At 39.9% G+C, this 19,467-nt stretch overlaps 1 protein-coding gene and 1 long non-coding RNA gene across 8 annotated transcripts in view; one reads left to right on the top strand and one right to left on the bottom strand.

Moving 5' to 3' along the window:
• The window catches only part of LOC139131184 (uncharacterized), a 34,154-nt gene extending 18,062 nt beyond the window's left edge, over positions 1–16,092 (bottom strand). Inside the window, exons 1-4 of one of the 3 annotated variants that reach the window (XR_011552071.1) lie at positions 15,758–16,085; positions 1,577–1,622; positions 1,169–1,318; positions 596–871 (exon numbers count right to left, since the gene is read on the bottom strand). This is a non-coding gene — a long non-coding RNA (uncharacterized lncRNA). Of the gene's footprint in view, positions 1–595; positions 872–1,168; positions 1,319–1,576; positions 1,623–2,119; positions 2,466–15,757 lie in introns of those variants that run through there. The other 2 variants (XR_011552070.1, XR_011552072.1) reach the window with 2 other exon arrangements.
• The window catches only part of LOC139131182 (rho GTPase-activating protein 7-like), a 123,369-nt gene that overhangs the window by 87,201 nt on the left and 16,701 nt on the right, over positions 1–19,467 (top strand). For 2 of the 5 annotated variants that reach the window (XM_070697152.1, XM_070697153.1), the window contains 2 exons: positions 18,878–18,949; positions 19,156–19,237. In XM_070697152.1, coding sequence (XP_070553253.1) covers positions 18,878–18,949; positions 19,156–19,237 — 154 coding nt within the window. Of the gene's footprint in view, positions 1–669; positions 795–3,304; positions 3,675–14,049; positions 14,187–18,877; positions 18,950–19,155; positions 19,238–19,467 lie in introns of those variants that run through there. The other 3 variants (XM_070697155.1, XM_070697154.1, XM_070697156.1) reach the window with 3 other exon arrangements.

Raw genomic sequence — 19,467 nt, forward strand, 5'->3', positions numbered from 1 at the left:
TGCTCTTCCTACCCCAGCAAACCGCAAAGTAACTTGATGCTGTTTGTAATGCAGATGTGTGTTGTTCACCTCCGTTTCCTGCATGGGATGTTCTGAACAGATAAGCACGGCAGTACTGGATCATTCCACTACTGGGAAATATGTAGGGGTGTGCAACCCAGTTGTCTGTACAAAGGTTGCATGTAGTACAGAAATTTAGATGGGCGAGTCTGAGTAAACTTGATCAGCTTATGTGTGAATGCTGCATGGCCGAGGTACACATGTGATTTTGACCGGAAGAAAACCATCAGCACCTAGGTGTGAATTGTCAAGGATTGAAAAAAGAATTGAATTGAGCAAATGAGAATGAGCTTGATATATAATCAACCGGCAAAGAATTCAACTTCAATGCAGCATGATCAGTGGATCTGCTCATTTCCTATCATCGCTTACGTAACTTGTTAATGGCCTCTTTCGTAGAAGCCAAAGTCACGGGCATGTGCATTTGGCTCTGATTAGTTTGTTTTTTTGACTGTATGTCCTTGAGAAGTTTCTGCGTAAGTCAGGAAAGGAAACGGGGTTGAAAGATTTTATAGAACAGCACAGTGGGACGTACGAGAGTACCACCCTGGGAGTACCACTGAGATAGTCCACAGTTGGTTTGCTGCTTCTGGAAGGGTAGCAGTGGTACGCAAGAGAAACGGTCGATCAGGTTGAACATGGTGTGGATGGGAGAACCATGGACATGTTGCCACTCACTAGTAACTACCTTGGTAACAGATACCACATTCAGGATGCTAGCAGAAGTCTGTCAGGTACTGTTTTATCAAGACTGAAAGATGCTCCATTCAGACAAACAACAAAGTCTCCAGTTCAGCATCTGTAGAGGTCCCTGAAACAGACAACATTAACATAGTTGTAAAGATACATCTTCCTAGGAGCATGGAAAAACCACTGATGAACAGGAGACTGTTTATCACCAAGGTGTTTCCTAATACCTACCTCGGATGTAGGTATCTCAAATGTTATAGCAACATCAGAGTTTAAAATGGTGTACTATTATTATAACAGTATAAAATGTCCAAAAAGCCGATACCAAAGTGACTGTCAGAGTACGTGACAAAAGGTTTTATGGAATGTTTTTTGCGATGCATAGCATGACATCAATTAGTCGACTTCTTCACTTTACCTATGGATAGGATCGGAATGCTAAATGCCGCTATTTTAACATTTGCTTCGCTATCCAAGGATGATTCTCCCTTGGTTTTTATAAGTTGTGCTGTGATATGCCGACCTGCCTAACTGTTTACGTCTAAAGTCAGATCTCTCCAGTGTTCAGCTGGGAAAAAACAACACAAAGGAGATGAGTTTTGTGTGAGGAAACTAAAATAGGGGATAATTGCTCCTCTTTGTGATGATTTATTCCTGGGGAAAAGTGAGCACAATGTCAGTCGTGGTCGTTCTCCGTCATGTTCCCGTTTCTTTGAACTGTTCTCATGGTTGTTGTGCGTATTTCGTGACCAAAGCTTCTCTATAATTGTATGCTCTTTGTATTTCCATTCATATCTCAAGATCATTCTCCTTTTGGTTTACGCACCTTGGACTTGGCCATGTGCACGATACTCCCACAACAGTGCCATTTACTGAAAATGTAAGAAATTAGTCAGCCTGCAGGCCATGTACCATGCTGTAGGTCTTATAAACGTGCGCTTGGAAGAAAATTACTTTTACCTTTGCCAGCCATCAAAGGACATTTAATGCTTTTGGTACTCAGCGCTGTGATTGCAATCCTATGTATGGCACTAAAAATATTGACCATATGGGTCACATAGTGGAAGTGTTCAATCAACAGAGGACAGTACAGAGTGACAATTTTGTACAATTAAGGGTTCAAACTAGGGCTAATTTCACCCATGGCAATAATTCATTCCTTGGAGAACTGTTGATATAGTGGAAGTCATTGGTCATACCCAGTCATGTTCCCCATTCTGTGAACTCTGCTCATGATTACAGCGATAAATGGGGCAGTGTTAACCTCCAGTGTCTTTCCCTGTTTTCTTGACCTAAGCCGCTCCATAATGACACACTCAAATTATTCCCATTTACATCTCAAGACCTATCTGTGTTCTTGTATTTATACCTTGGACTTGGCCATGTGCTCGATTCTCCCACGGTATATGCCATTTACGTAAATTTTTAGAACTGAGTCAGCCTATAGGCCTCAGGTCCTGCCGTAGATTTTAAAAATACATTGGAGGAAAGCACGTCCAGCAAACAATCTCTTTTAACTCTTATCATGAATAGTTTTGTGATGCATGGTTAGTCATCTCTGAAGGTGATTTGCTGTGCTTGTAAAATATACACGTGTACTTTGGTGGATCTATATCACCACAGGGGGATAGTACAACTTTTCAAGATGTCCAAATTCTATCTCACATAAAGGCTCAGTGCCAGGACTTTTGGGTTGGTTTGTCTGGTAAACAAAGTGTGTTGTCAATCAGTACGTCTGTTGGTGATGCTGTCCCCTGACCTACCTTGCATGTACTAGTAGAGCCATACTGTTGTATGCGTGCATGCATGGTATGGCGATTGTTTCAACCATATTTTCAATTTTTCACAAAACTAAGAAAGTGAATACTTAATCAGTTCAAGAGCTTCAAAATGAGCCCCCAACAGCAGTAGACCAGAAAAAGAATTATGAAAATTTTAGAATTTCGTTAAGTTTTGTTGGGGAAAATTTTCAAACTTTCCTACTATGTAGGACAGTCATTGTAATTACTGTTGGTTGAGTCCACAGTACTTCACATCTATGTATCTCAGTCCTTCCTCACAAAATCACCCCTCTGCTGAAAAATGAATTGTTCTCAGAAGTATCATTGCAACAAACAAAAGAACACGATAATTATTGAGAAATGGCACAAAATAAATGTTTGTCTTAAGGGGAAATGCAAGATTTTGGATAAAACAAACTTGACAAGTACTTGACAAAACCATTCATGAAAAGTTTGCATGATTGCAGTTCTTCTTACTAGAAAGGAAATAGGCTAAAGCAGCTTGATCCGTGAATGAAGGCATTGGTCTCTACTTGTACCCAAAGGAAGTCATGTGGAATAATTACTCAAAGTGTACACCAACCGCGCGTATGCTTTCTCTTTCTTTTCCCCAAAGCATGACTGGGTAGGGGGCGTGGCCTTTTTTCTTCAATGGGACTGTTGGTATATTTCACCTATGGCAGTTGTCTGTGCATGGCTTGGCCAGTGTATGAATGAGATCACCCGAGACCGAATGACACACTGTCCCCTGTTTGGTCGGAGTTGCATCTTAAATGGTATCTACCAGCATTTGGGGCTGTGGCTATGGTATGGCGCCAGTCAGGATACTGTAAGGGAGTGTGTGCCATACGGGTTACCCAGATTTGAAACGTGGTGGGAGTGAGCTGCAGCTCCAGGAAAAAAGTGTAACTTGATCCAGCTGACAAGTCTAGCTTTATGTCCTGTGTCAGTTTGCTTTTCCATTGTCTAGTTACGTTGTGTAAAGCGTGGCTCACTTTCTGACGCTGTCCGAAAGGCGTGCATGTAGACTTGTTTAGCAAGGTATGGACCCTTTAGTGTGTGACTGTTCCTTCAACTCGTACACACATGTATCAACCATGCCAGAATTCACCGAAGACGTCCACAGGAAGTTACTGCTTTTCAGTAAGTTGATGAACTTTTCTATTCAGAGTAACTAGAGGGGTTTGATCTTTGCCAGTGCTACAAAAATGAGATGTGAAGTCAAGAAACATCCACTTCGTCAAATTTATGGCTTTCTGATACATACATTTTGTGTGTGTTGAACTGTCTCCCCCAAGGATTTGTTACACCCCATTGTTTTCAACAAGATGGTTGTACCTACTGATGTAGAAATAGGAGTTGATTGTTCATTGAAATGTATGAATTTGGTGTGAATATTCATAGATAGAAGCAAAAACTTATTTTCAGTGACATTGTCATTGGAACTTCACAGGTTTCATTTAAATAGTATTTTCAGAAAAATTAATTCTCCATGTGAATTAATTTTATTTCTGGATTCTCATGAATATTTAATGATATCCAAGGGGACATTCTTTTACCATTGAGTAATCAGCCACAAATATTTTTTCTCGTTTGATTATTAGCATGTGATTGCATAAAGGACAAAATTTCCATCGAAATATCAGCTCAGGGAAAAAATATTTTATGACTTGGAAATCCAGAATGCATTGATAATTGCACATGCAAGATCTGTCTCAGTTCTGCAAGTTTGCTAGAGTCCCCAGTTGCTTCATTACGGAGCTAAAGAAGTACTCTCAGTTGCCTGAACCATTGAGGATACCATGTTGAATTGTGACAATATAAATGGCCTCATTATCGTCTTCAGCAAGCCGCGTTGGTCATTTTAAATTGGTGTAGTATAATCAATGTTCCAATATTGCCATAACCGCTGAGTCGTTTTACAGTGAGATCAATGCAGTGACGTATACTGTTTTGTGATTTGCAAAGTGAGATTTGTCTAGTAATCTATACGGTTTCCTGATGCGTAAACTGAGACGACGACATTGAAATATTTCGTATGGGAATGAAGTCACCTTACACGGGAGGAGAAATCAGAAAATTGCTTCTCAGGGTCTTTCAGACAAGTGACATTGTGTCCGGCCAGAGGAGGTACTCTCCATCCTCTTAGATTGGCCCGGCTTCATTTACTATTACGGATATCAAATCCCAAGTTTCATGCTCGGTGAGGAAACCCATTCCTGTGGGAACGTTTAATATTGGCACCAAAGCTAGTAACACAGTACAGGGGATATCTTCAGTGGACCACTGAGGCTCAAATAAGTGGATACTAGACCAGGATGTAGTGTTATAGAAAAATGTAGCAAGAGTTGTCGTGATTTCAGATAAAGAGGTAGCATTTAAGTTCACATCCCCCGTGGTACTCAGGTAGTGGGATACACCAGACCACGGCTGTTTCCTGTGCTTTATTTTCTCACCTGAGGAAGTGGCAGCGGCAGGTTTTCTTTTGCTTCACTGAGAAACAATAAATCACCTCCTTGGCGTTTCCATACCCCCCTTTGTGAAACGTTTTTGAATTTGAACTTATTACCTTGCACATCATGGAAGTAATCAGGATAGCTTTGAGAGTTCATTGGCCAGCTAATTACACTGATATTGTTGGCTTTCAATGTAAGACAAAGGATGCGGTATGGGTATGAATCACATTGGTTCCCCAACGACTGCACAAACTACAACATCTCAGATGCAGCTCACCCGCAAAGTTTTCAGCGTTCACCTTACAACTTCGCCGGATCTCGTTCCATTCATGAAAGTTACACGACATCAATCAACGTATTCTTGCTCAGATCACACATTGTTACTTTGGGATTATGCCACACAGGCTATATAAAATTTATATTTATATAATTATTTATAATATTTCATTTTGAAACCAATGCCTGTAGTTTCAAATATTTCTGTCTTACATACTTCATCCTGGAATCTGGCCCTTCCCACTACTGTCTATGATTTCAAAAGTAAGAGAGAAAATCCCCAAGGAAGTTGTTTGAACAAGTTGAGTACAAATGCTCCATTGATTGGTACCTGCATTTCTTTACGAGAGATTTTTTTTTCCAGACATGCACCAAGACTTCGTTTTGAAACACACGAGTGGTGTCCACAGGAATTCCTGTCTGTAAAAAGCTCTAAACAAAGGGAGGAAAAGATGAGAGACAATTCTCCAATCATTCAACAGCTATTCTGTTTTGTCAGGAACTGTGATTTCACCTTTCGGTCAGAAAATGTCACAAATTAATCTAAATCTACCCCTCACTTCGTGAGTGAGGGGTTTCAGTCGTAGGTGGTTGACAATTATATCAAAAAAGTTTCCTATTTCACCATAATCCACGTCTTGCCTTCCGGCTGAAATTGCTATTCTGAGCGTTTTGTAGAAAGGTGCAGTGTTAAAGCCTTAGAAGTGATGAGTCATCACAAAATAGAACAAAAACCTGTGTGTGTGTGGCTTTCATTTACTGGAGATTAAAAAAGAAACGTGAGTGCTTGAATTTAGAGTTTGCCGTTGGCCTTCATGTTACGTTATAGTGTATATTGAATGCCCTGCCAATGTGAAATATTAAAGCCAAAGAGAAGAAGTAAAGAATTGATCCAAAGAATGATAGCATAAAAGATGATTAGTGGTGTTACATCATAGTATTCCCATTCAAATCAAAGTCCTTTATATTTAAAAAATGAAAGGATCGCCCACATCCTGTAGGTGTTAAGCATTGAATAACACTGAAACCGATCACACTGGATCAGAGAATGATATCAAGTTCCCTTTTAAACTCCACTTGAAATGAATTTTACTGTGATTTTTCACGTAATCCTGTGCGCTGTACTGTAACGTTAGTTGGTCAGAACGGGTGTATTGCTAGCTAGTGTCAGTTTGGCATTCGCAGCTGCGTGTGAATACAGCATTTGACATCAAAGATCCAACATGCGAAATCTAGAGTGTAAGCTAAATCAATTTGTGGTATCCCTTCAGATTCATCGTTTCTCCATCACTATTTTCTTGATGTGAGTAGTGATACTTTGCCAATAATATTTCTTTCTAATGATGGTCTCTGAACTCATGGAATTTTTTTTTTTGATGGAACAGCAGCTGTTACAGTGTTACACTCTGAGTGGCTTTATGAGCGTGTGTATTATTTACTCCGACATGATTGGTCTTTGATCGGTGTAAAATGTATTGCAAGAGTGGTGAACTTTGACTGGGCAACTTGTAACTGCGTCCAGCAGGTGTGGACCATTGACAGCGAATAAGAACTCATGTATAATCTCTGCTGACTGCCCTCTCATAAAACACAGAGGCTATTCTTATAATTTGACCGAGAAATGAAAACAACAGAGTATGCATTGGTAATAAATAATGTTGTGATATGGATGGTATTACAACTGGAATTTTTCCCTCTGAGCCCGTTGACCTACTTCAGGAAAGTTACCCCTGCTCTGTATGCTCTGCCGTTACAGTGATAAAAATAGATCCCTAGCATTGGGCGTTGGTCGTAAAACTCCAAAGTATTGACAGGTCAGGCCACATCGGTCGAAGTGGCCCCAATATTCAGAGAGATGGAACAAAAAAATGAACGTGGAACGCCAGTCTCTGACGATGTGATTATCAGTGCATGGAAAGAATCTTAAATTTGTTGTTTGCACAAAGAAAGTATCCAGCAACGTGAGCATGAAGTGAATGCTGTTGTCTGAAAATCCCCAAGTGTAAGAGTACAGGTAATGTGTTGTTCAAGGAACATGATTGTACTTGTCCACAATGCATAGTTTGCTTGCCTCAGTTACATTAATCGTAAACACAATGCTCTCACCTCTGCAAGTATTTTTTGTCATTTTGAAATTTGTCACCATTAATTTTAATGGACTAGTTTCTATTGGGTTTCAGAACAGTGAATGAAACCCACTGAGCACAGATCTAGCAACGGACGGTACAGGTGCCAGTTACCCATTTGAAATGCATGCTAAAATGGAAACGGTAAAAAGCCAATGAAATGGTGTATCTTGTTTTATATCCCACCATGAGCACAGCAGGGAATGCAAACTTTGGCTCAGCTTGAGATGGAGACATTGAAATATGATTGGGAAGCGAAAGTTTTGATCTGTCAGAGGTTTTCTGCGTTGCATCTCTACAAAGATGTTGGACTACCAGTATTGAACTGGCCTATGCAGTGCCTACAGCCTTGAGAAAAACGCCGTCGATTAAAAGGCAAAGTAAGCAGAGGTGTTGGGCACATTATTGAGGACACAAAGCTTGGAGCACATTTTATGGGGCTTCCAAGGATCTTCTTTCTGATGGCAGTTGTTAAATCTTATTAAATCCCCAGTTTGACAAAAGGATTGTTGGTTTTAGTGGTTTTTCAATCACCATCCAGATAGATGAATCTAGGTCAGCTGTAGTGACCCACAAAGGAGCCACTGTAATAGGGCAGTTACTTTGCTTTTATACCTGAATCTTTATTGAACAACATTGTAAATCAGGGCTCTATGCGAAGATTAAAGTTACGTGCTGTGTTTTCATTCTGGATAGAAGACCCTGTTGGTGATTCGCGGCAGTGTTTGTGATTAGTCCAGTCGCACTTATAGAAACCACAGGAACCGGGACTCACTCACAGACTGTTCCGGCATTCTATTGATATTTCGTCCGTAGGTGACCGACTAAGAATTGTCATGGCGTTGGTATGTACATGAACAAGGTTTACTGCAGGATTTCCAGCGAGCCTTTGTCAAACTCTGTTGGATATTCTGGCTGTACAAATATGGCAATCAGTACAATGTCAGATTCAGTGATGCCTTCAACTGTACAGGTGTTGTGAGGTAGCTGGAATTATATCTTAGGAGTTATGTCAGACTTACACTCAGCGCGTTCAAGGTTGAGGACAAGATATGTGAGTAAAGATTGCATTTTATTGTTTGAATGGCATATGTGCATTGAAAGGAGACTGAGGTTACCAAAGTTACACTGAGCAACAAAACACAAACGTTTTGGAATAGATTGACCAGAGCTTTTGTAAAGAGAATTTGGTAGCCATATTCTTGTTCTGTCATGGACAGAAATTGTCCTGTCATACCAAGCAGCCAAGGTCGGCCAATGAAATGTAAAAAGTGCCGCATTTTACAGCTTTCTGCTCTGATGTATACGGCCTTTTGGTGGATAAGGTTACAGGTAGACATTCCTAAGATGAATGACTTTGCTTGAGAAAACCTTGAGTCAAGGGCGCGCTGTTTCTGTGAATTCTGCATGGTTTGTTATTCCGAGCATAGAGATATACCGTAGGTGTGGATGGCTGTGAAGGTCAGGGCCTAGTGTGTTTTGTTCATGTCGTGTTATTACTAGATCAAGGATGAATGCCAGCTCATAATATGAACTTAACATGCCACATACAGTTCATAAGCATACAGTTTTGAGATGGAGTCTCAAGTAGTTGGATGTATGGTGTACATGTTAATTAGCATAGGCTTGCATTTGCCGATTTAGATACCTTTCGTACTCTTCATTGTCAAGTCTTAGGATATCTATACTGCATGTGTGTGTATGACACAGAAAGGTCTCTGACTGGGATTGGAAAGCCAAGTAGAGGTCATTTCTTGCCCAAGTTCACCGTTAACTGCCAGGAAATGTATGGGGCTTCCTAAACTCATGACGAAAAATGCAGAAGTACAAGGTCAGTTTTGACGACTTGTGGAATCACTACCCGGTCAATGACCTGTGACACAGTGGGCTTCCCTCCCAGAGTAACCAAGCTTTGACCCCGTGTTGCCCCCCTAATTGTCATCATTGACTTTGAAGTGTTTGACTTTCCAGGAAAAGGAAAGGGTAAGGTTCCGCCAATGGTTCAGTGGTGTGTGTCAGAAATTTTCCTCTACCCGGCAGCTACCAAGAAACCTGTCTGTCTTTATGGCAGGAAGTTTGCTTTAGTTTCTACCTGCTTCTGTTAAAAGAGGGAGGTGGCAAAGGTCAAAAGCCAGGTGACACAAGCCAGGTGAGACTGGATGAAGCAAGTATTGCTTGGTTAAGTCAATGTTTGCAGCATGTAAAGTCGTTGATATATACATTTTTCAATTTCAAATAAACCAAATGAGATTTTTCAAGTTTATACAAATGTGAATTGACTACATGGACAAGATAAAGATTGGTAGTTAGTATACTTTGCTAAGATTCTTGAGATCGACTTTTTACTTCAGTTTTAGCCCATTCAGCACCAAACCATAGAACAGTCCCATTGTTGTCAGCCGCAAAATTGGACTTCAATATTGCCGCATAGGGCAGGAAGGGTATACACTCAGTTTTGTATGTTGGAAATTATGATCACTGGTGTTTTCAGTTGTGCAACAAAGACAATTGATGCAAAAGCAAAATACCAAGGTCAAGTCCGTCAAACTCCTGTTATTCCATATCAGCTTGAAATCTGGCTTTCAAGTTCGAAGTCACATGGGTAATTGTAGATCATGGCCAGGACTTGGTATTACTATGGCCTCCAATAGGCCACTCAGGTCAAGGAGAAGTTTCACAGGCAAGCAAGGTGGGCATATTATCCTATCAAATCTATAAAAACATGCGTAGTAATGAATTATAGGGCCTTTACAGATATTTTTAACATGAAGAAATAGATGTCATGTGACCAGTGCAACACGTCTTGACTTGGTTGTCATTGTATGAAATAACTTCAGTTTGTATCAACGTCAGTATAAAGTAGCCATGGCATTGAACGTGAACTTTGCATTGAAATAACTTCAGTTTGTATCAACGTCAGTATAAAGTAGCCATGGCATTGAACGTGAACTTTGCATCATCGTTTGTTCATGATAATTTCATTGCGTAATTTCCTGTGTTCATTCTGAACTTTAAAATGTTCTCAAAGAAAATTCAGATACATGTATAATATGTAGCTAACAACATGCATTTAAACCTAATGGATTGATATCATACTATGAGACAGTTAATAATAGTTTGGTGTTCCGACACAATTACAAAGAGGCTTTCATATTGTACACTATAGGGGGTATAATATGATTGTTGTGGATCTCTCCTACGAAAAACACGATTGCAAAACCATGTCTATAGAGCTTGATGCGCAAGTGTTTTTCGGTCCGAGACTGAATCTTGACAGTTTGTGACGTAATTAGCCAGGAGATTTATCGAAACAATTGAATAGGTTTTGCAAAAAAAATGCAAAAAAGGGCTATAAAGATTAGAGAATTTCACCGCTTTACAAGCATATAAAAACTAGGTGTTTGTGTTGATAACTACAAAGGAAGTATTCCCCCGTGAACACTAAGGCTGTCTCAGCCAGTGACCATGAGTTTGTGATTGAAACTAAGTTTTGCCTGGCAAGGGACCATCAAAACAATGCCTTGGAGTCAGACTTTCAGAGGTAGACAGGCATTACTCAGTCTGTCTGTCAAGTGTGTCAATGGTATTTGTCACTCTAAAGCTGTACGTTGGTATGTTTTTCAAGCAGACGGTACCATCAACAAGTGTGGTGACTGTTTACTGACAGACTGCGATGGTAATTCACAAGGCTGTATTCCTTGCAAGTACGAACTGGCTGAATTTTTGAATTCCTTGCGCAGTGCACGGCATTCACTGCACAAGTGTTTTTGTCACAATGGATCACACAAAAATGATATGAAAATTCTATTATCATACACGATAGTAAGCAGTCACAAATTTGAAGTGTAGAGTGTAGACGTGCAGTATAAACCCAGCCATCTGTATATCACTTATGCATTGGATTGTACAGGTTGACAAACATGCATATTCAAGTGCCTGTCATGAGTTTCTCATATATGTAAACACAGAAGTGTACTATTTCCTACCCATCCATCAATTCATTCACCCAAACGTAATGACTTGCTGTGTTTTATGTAGAACACGTCAACATGAAACGCTACACATACATACCATACTGTACCATACAGGCACACACACACACACACACACACACACACACACGTATATATTATATACCCACTGATAAATATATCCGTACATACATACATACATACATACATATATACATACATGTACATTCACATTTTATCATCCATTGGTGTTGCTTTTGATAACAATAATAATATGATTAAAAAAACGATGAGATCAGAGAAAGTATAAAATTTTAATAAAGATTGTTGTGTAAATTGATTCCTGTGCATTGCTGACAAGATGGTAGAGTTTCGAAATATTATCTGACCAGGACATTTCACTCATGGCATCACAGGTCAGTCAGTCCAACTTCTCAAGTATTATACTGTGACATATCAGGTTGTTGTAAAGGCTCTAAGATGTCACTCACATTTCAGTGAAAACCTGAGCAGCTTGTGGGGGGGCTACCTCCTCAATGCCTTTCCCCTCGTTTCACACAATTGACATTTGCCTAATATATGGTTTGGATTACAAGAATGCCTGTCAAAGGGCTTGAAGAGCTTGGAATTACCACCACTACAAACGTATCTCGCCAGATCTTGAAGCTGATTGATTTTGATCTTATCATTGTATAAGTGTCCTTGTAACTTCCACCAACGCTGAGTATTTGTGTGGCGTGGAATCAAGACATTTCCTTTGGTTTTCAAGTGCAAATGGATCAGGCAAGTTTGGTCCTTTTATGTTATTTCTGTGCGTGATTGCTCATTTTCGAAGACGCTTGGTGATTCTCGTTTCAATTGAGGCAAAGACAAAAGTGAGTCCAAGTTCTGCTTTTTGATTTGCAGATCATGGTGGGCTTCCTGTCTTGTCACGTTTTCTTGCCAGTTTCCACCATAACAATGACAAGTCTCCTTCAAAGAAGTGCCGATGCATAACATCCCCCTGGCAGTATTTCACTCACAATACTTGTCTCTCAAACTAATTTGCCTGTGAAAATGAAAGCAACTTTGCACAGCTCTACCAGGGCTAACTTGCTGCTCTTTCTGTTGTTGTCGCTGTCATGCCTGATTTCTGCGTTTGAAAAGCTTGCAGTTTTAAACAATAATGCCGAAAGCCAACCTTTGAACATGTCATGCTAATAACCAGTTAAATTCAAGTACAGATCGTTCTGTAAAACCTGAGACTGCAGTGTGCATTTAGGTTTTCACAAAAGCCCTAGCTCGTTATCCATTCTATGTGTCGAAAATAATTGTGCCTCACGTTTTTTATCACGCTGCTGATTTGGGCGGAGTATTATCAAATCTGGTTACAGGTACGTCTGTTCAAATCAAGAATCCCTAGTTTGTTATTAACTGTAGATCTTGACTATCTCAGCAATCACTCGTACAAGATCATATCAGCGCACCTGTGTGTCTTTGAGCGCCAGGAAGTCTGCAGGTAGTGCGTCTCTGCTTCTTAGCTGATAGCGTTGCATGAACGTAACACTGGCAGAGATGCTTGATACACCGATATTGTAGATAAGCTTTATAAATAATACTCAGTTTCAACATACCAACATGTAGGACACGTACCACAAAATGAATCTTTTCTTTTCAAAGTTTTAACGGACAGTCTCAGAAATATGACAGTTCAGGAGAGCTTTCCAGAAAGAAAATGTGTTTCTCTTTACTGTACTTCAAAGGTTCCAGAGTTTCTCAGCTTCTTGTGTGATACTATTAATGAAATGTGTCCGTAAGTAAAGGAAATGTGTTAAATTTCATAAGCTTTCCAGCCAATGCTGTGAGGCAAATTACAAGATATTGGCACTTGCCATCAGGTAAATGGCCAAAATTTATGTTTTCCATTGGTGAAAATTTCTAACCTTCATGAAAAGTTGCAAGAATTTCATTGCCCTTGTCTTGTCTCGACAGTATTGTTATCAGAAGTGTGAGACCCAAGAAGCTGACGGTTTACAAGGCCAAACTTTCTGAACAAAACATGGTGTACAGTTCACAGTGTTATATAAGATGTTAGTGTAAAAGATGGAGTCATTCTTACAGTAGCCTAGAATCCTATTCCGTCCGCTTGCCTCCGTACCTCCGACCCACTACCCAAGCGGACGGAATAGGATTCTAGGCTATTCTTACAGGGATCTCACATATTTTCCCCCCAGATAGAGTATTTTTACAAAGGTGATCAAATATCTCTGTCACAAGTGGAAAAGCGAAGGTTCAATCATAATGTCGTTGTATGTACTTTGCCGATTTAAACTCTGTTATTTCTCTTTCCCTCTACCTGTTTGTAAGTGGGGGCCAAGCTTGAAAAGTGTTGGTTTACTCTCATACCTGATTCTGTGGGCTACGAAAAACTAGGATGAGTTCCCAATAAGTAGGATGCATGTGCGCGTCATTCATGCCAAAGTTTATCAAAATAACTGAACTGTCTCTTCAGCGAAAGAAGGAACTTTACACCGTATACAATGACATCTTAACGTTTGTAAATATTGGACAACAGATGACGTCATATCAGGCGTACTGAACATAGATTCAGTGTTCAATCTGCTGGCAGTGCGCCGGGCAATGAAGTCCCACCACGTGACCCGGCTGTTGGTGGGCTTGTCCTCTGAGGGCCAATAAACATAGCAGAATGACTGCACCACGTTAGGCCACGTTAGACTGTCATTGACACTGGTTGGAGAGCACATAGTTGATTTGAGTGGAGATATTTCCAAGGGAAACCTGAAGGCGTTATTAAGATGGGAGGTGGCAGTTTGTACGGTTCAGAAGGTATGAAAGTTTCCAACTATCTATGTAGAAGTGGAAATTTAACAGTTTTCCGAGGGTACATTTTGTCAGAACGCATTAAGGAAATCCTTTGGAAACATAGTGGACAATGAGGAATGGTTACTTAGGGAGTGTTGGTTTACATTCAAACTAACCAATGACGGTATGTCATATGGTTTGTCAAGAAAACATGTGGCTTTTCGACATATGGCTTGCTCACAGCATCAAAAGAATACCCTGAAATATTATTCTGAATTCACAGCAGACTTGATAATACGAAACAGAAAAAGTCAAAGCTTTGATATGGATTTATTTCTGTTGTTTTCAACTCTGAAATACTTTAGTCATCAGAATTTTGCCAGTGCGTGTTCTGTAGTAAGTCTGTATATACCGTTGTATGGTTTGTATATTCATAAAAACTACAATATGAGGCGAATTGTGTCTACTTTCACAAGCTGTAACATTTTTGTATCTGTTGTATGTGATTTTACCAGGTTTTGAATAGGGGAGGTATTTGTGTTGGAATGTCCGTTTAGGTTTTGTGAAAAATTACTTGACACACGGGCATCTTGTGCTGTTGTGGTATCCCACAACAACAAAAAATGTCTCTGTATATTTTTTTAATCTTTCTATATACATAATGTACCTGATTCTTTGAATACCTGATGGTAAAAGCTGGTTCTTCACTTTAACAAGCTTCATATCAGGTTCGTTAGAGCATGTATGTACGGTTGTTCATCTCAGGTTGTCAGTCAGCAAAGTGTTCTAGTGAAATTCCAAATAAGTCTAATTATTCAGGTAAGGCAGTAAGTTTATTTACAGCATGCCTATAGTAATGGTGAAGCTGAGAGTATACACAAGAGGTGGATTGCGTATATGATTGCACAGGACACGGTCCGGACTGTGCACAGGACAAGGAACAAACAAACCATATGCTGTGTCATTTTGAATCAGAATGCATGAAAATTCCGACATTGGAGGTCTTGTCACATAGTGAGTTCCTGGTGCGTTTGAAATAACAAACGGGGAATCATTAGCTGAATTTTGTTTTACCCTCTGCTGTTTTCAATATAACAGGACAGGGTTGTTGAGAAAAAGCCCAGCATGACTGTACAGCTGTGTGTATTGTTTTGAACCAGTGAGTGCAGCTAACAATAGACAGCTAATTGAAAGGTGTTGTCTTACATAATTGACAATACAAGTTGGAGCAGGGGGGCCTAATCCAGTATAGAAGGCGGGATCTTTCAGAGAGAAAGTGGAACGGCCGTTGATATGCACAGTTGTGACCTTTCAGATGAAGGGGCCAGTACCAAGTGACTTTGCTAAGATATGTGCAAGTGCTCACGTGGAAATGTGTGAAAGCATAACCCACCTGTTGGATATCCCTACATGTATGTGTGTATAGATATCAAGTCTGTGGAAAACTGAAAGTTGTCTCATTTAAGGTCAGCGGGAACAACTTTTCTTTGTGGTGAAGTTCTGAAAGAACCTTTTTAAGGTATTTTTACTCGTACTTCTGATTGTTGACATTGTTTTAAAGTTGCCCGCTATCACTGTGACTGCTGGGTACTTACCTATAGTTTTGTTCACTTCTGTGTAGCATGTGCCAGCGTCATCTGATGTCTGCATTGCGTCACACCATTCCAGCGTTGATCAGATCGGTAGGCAGGCAGACACAGAGGTCTCTCACTCATGAATCAGAGAGAGGACGGCCGAGTGACCTTTGCTCCCATTTGATGTACTTCACTGTGTCAAATCCCCCTCCAAAGAAAACAAACCACCTGACTTGGTTTATGAGTAATGTGGAGTACCCAACCGGATTCCCGCACCGCTTTTGTACGATGTGACTAGCACGTACGCCACCGACAGTTGGTAACATTCGTCCCGTGATCAGTCAAAACTCATTGACCTTTCCTGTCAAAAGTCGAGTGCCCAATCTGTGCTCATTCTGAGAAGATTGTACATTCCATTTATTTGAGCTTCACACAAAAGAAAAATATTTCTCAAGTAAATTTCAGTTTCAGACCACTGGTAAATTGTCTCCATTTGCATCACATTTTTTAAAATCTTTTTCCACCTATGTTGCTGAATTCTTTGTTTGCCAACAGACCCTGCTCTGTCCCCGTGTGGTTCTATAAGGATGTGTGTTAGACCTCGGAACTGCACTATCCAAACTGAGGTTCCATTCTTATGCATTGACTTTCAGGGAGGGGAAGTTACAATGCAGGCAATCAGAAAAGCATACAAGCAAACAATGCAGCGTCGATTGGTGTCATTGTAACCCATGCTTTTGATGCCTGTTGGGCGCCAAAAGACTTCTCTCACTTTTAATAGGACATTTTGTGATCATTTGACATGATCGTTAAAAGGCATTGGACCGAGTGGGAATGAGTGATAGATTCTGACATCAATAAGCAGTTATTTTCCTTCGGCTACAGTGTATGCTACACTTTGCAGTATGTATTGGTATATCCGATTAGAAACAATATTTAAGCTGTCACTTTCAAAGTTCTATCATGAACATACAATACATTTGGTATTGGCATGCCAGTGAATTAGACATTAATGAAGTCATGCAGATCTTGAGCAAACTTTTCTTTCAGCTTCAGTATTATTCTCCAAACTCATTAGAATTCCAGGAAGTGTTATTTTTATACAGGGCAGGAAACTAAAACTCACTGATTTACCACAATCAAATTTTCTTCTCTTCACGGTGTACATTTTCCACTTGTTCACAGAAAGTTACAGAATCATTCCACTTGAGTCTCCGTATCCATTTATTTCTGTAATCAGTGACCTTTACACATGTCTGCCAGATACATGATATTTCACTCGCCCTTTCACAGAAGAATACCCTGAAATATTTTCTCCTGAGCCTCCCTTCCTCCCAATAAAAAAAGCTTTCAGCAAGAGAGAGAAAGAACCTGTGTCAGTTCATCATAATATTAGTTCTATCTATAGTTAGCTTCTAAGGGCAAACATTGAAAGATGAGAAAACAAGGTCTGTCAAATGGGTGAACGCAGTCGGTAAATAAGTTCCCTGTAGCCTGTTTACTGACTTTTGTTCTGTTTAGATTTTCTACTACATAGTTTTAGCTCACTGTAATCTTGAACACAAAGAGAAAACCTACCTGGCTAATGTTAACTGCCTTTTTTTAGGCAGAGATGTATATTTTTGGCATTAGGTTGTTTTGTTAGCTTAGGGGCTTCCGTGCCAATTTTGTGTTGTTTTTCCCATGGAGGGATTGTTTCTACGCGTTTCCATGACGCTGGAAAATAACAAGGAAATGAGAATCTACACTTTTGTGAGTGTTTAGATGGAGCTGATATCTCTCCATGTGTGTAGGTATACGTGAAGAGTACGGTTTTATCCTGAGCAACTCAGAGTAGGTCCCGTATTGCCAGGTTTTTGGTAAAGCATCCAGGTGAAGCACAGGGAAAAGGTATATGCTCCGCCTGTGCTCCATTACTTCTCCTTCAGCCTATTACGGAGCCCAGCCATCAATTATATCAGCATTTAGACGATACTCAGGGAATAGCTTCTGCCGTAGACAGATTGGATTCAGTGAAGCAAATGAGATTTTGCCCCATTTAGACAAGGTTTTTAATGGCAGAACATATATACCACTGAAGTAGATAATATTTTAGTTTTTTAAAGGTCGGTCAATGGTGTCATTTGCTGAAATTGAGGGCAACTGCCTCAAAAGCCATTTCACTGTATGGGGAAATGGTTTGCTTGTACAAGACTAGCTGTATGTATACCCCCTAGTGCTTTGTCTTTGTGGTCACAGCTTAATGTGTAATATGGACTTGTTGTTTGACCTCTCTGGAGGTGGAATCTCCAGTACGAGCAATTTTTTCAGTCAGATCTGTACTTCTAGCTTCTCTGATAAACTCAGATGATAATCCCAAGTGTCTGTAAGTGTCAATGAGATTGCATGGGGAAACTGGGAAAGTGATGGAGAAAATGTGTTTATTACTGAATGGTTTCTTTGAACTTAAAGGGCTAGTGGCTATAATTTTTGGCGATCTTTTTCACTATTTTTGTCATTAATGCCATCTGCAATTTCTTGTTTTACTCCCACAGCACATTGTGTGAGCTACACAGTGTTCAGCTTATCAACTCAGCCTGTATGCACATGTAAACTGCATTGTCATTGATGACAAGTGATTTGGTCTGGACTAAAATTCAAGTGTAAACTGTAACAGTGCATTGTAAACCTGTATGCATTGTGTTTACAAGCTAAATAGGAGGCTTATGAACAACCTTTTGTAAAACAAGAAGTTGCTCTTGAGTCACACACAAATCAAAAGTAGTGAAAAAAAAAAAATCATCCAAAGTTATGGCGGCTGGCTCTTTTAAATTTTCATCCATGCACATTCAGATAAACGAAAGGACTTTGTTTGTCTCATTTTGATTGACAGCAGATACAGACGATGAGAAAAAAAGAGGCAATGTTGGGCATGTGAAACAAGCAGAGTGAGTTGAGAATGATAAGAGAGTAATGACATTGACCCTCTAAATATCAGTATTGCCAGGCTGCCATGGAATGAGATAAATGAAATGTGCATACCCCCCTCTATGCACCTGTAAGCCATGTGTGCGACTAAAGCAATGAAAAAATATGTTTAAAAAAATTTATAAAATAATAAAGTTTTACAATGTTTTATCTCTTTCTTCTGTTTCCTTGCAGAAATAGAAGCCGCAGAGGCCTGTGAATGGTTGAGAGCGGCCGGATTTCCACAGTATGCTCAGATGTTTGAAGGTAGGTTGTTGTGCCATCACTCATTACATGGATAGATTTACCTGTAGGTGTTGGCCCCAACTGACTTGAAATTTAACCCCAGTAGGTGGGAGTGTCTATAAAAGATACGGAAATTCCCATTTTAAAACCCTACCTGTAAATAACCAGTGAAGAAGAATGCTTGTGTGTGTGTTATTTTTTTACAACTTTTTCCGTTTGTATTTCAGATTTTCAGTTCCCTATAGACATACACTCTGTGGCGAAGGATCATGATTTCTTAGACAGGGATTCCATACAATCACTTTTCAGGTAAGTACACATCTGAGAAGTGGAGTCTGATACTGAATTCATCTATTCCCTCCATGTATAACATTCGTCCTAAACCTTTTGCTCCTGAAACCGCTATTTTCATGCCAGGTTCGACCACAGTCAATGTTATGTGTTAGTTACTGGTATTAGGTTGGAGTCTTGCACCAGAAGGGCTCAATATGGGTTAGGAAGGAAGCTCTGCAAATATATTTCTTGACAGTGTTTTTATC

Source organism: Ptychodera flava, chromosome 4 (genome assembly GCF_041260155.1).
Source record: "Ptychodera flava strain L36383 chromosome 4, AS_Pfla_20210202, whole genome shotgun sequence".
NCBI classification, from domain to species: Eukaryota; Metazoa; Hemichordata; class Enteropneusta; family Ptychoderidae; genus Ptychodera; species Ptychodera flava.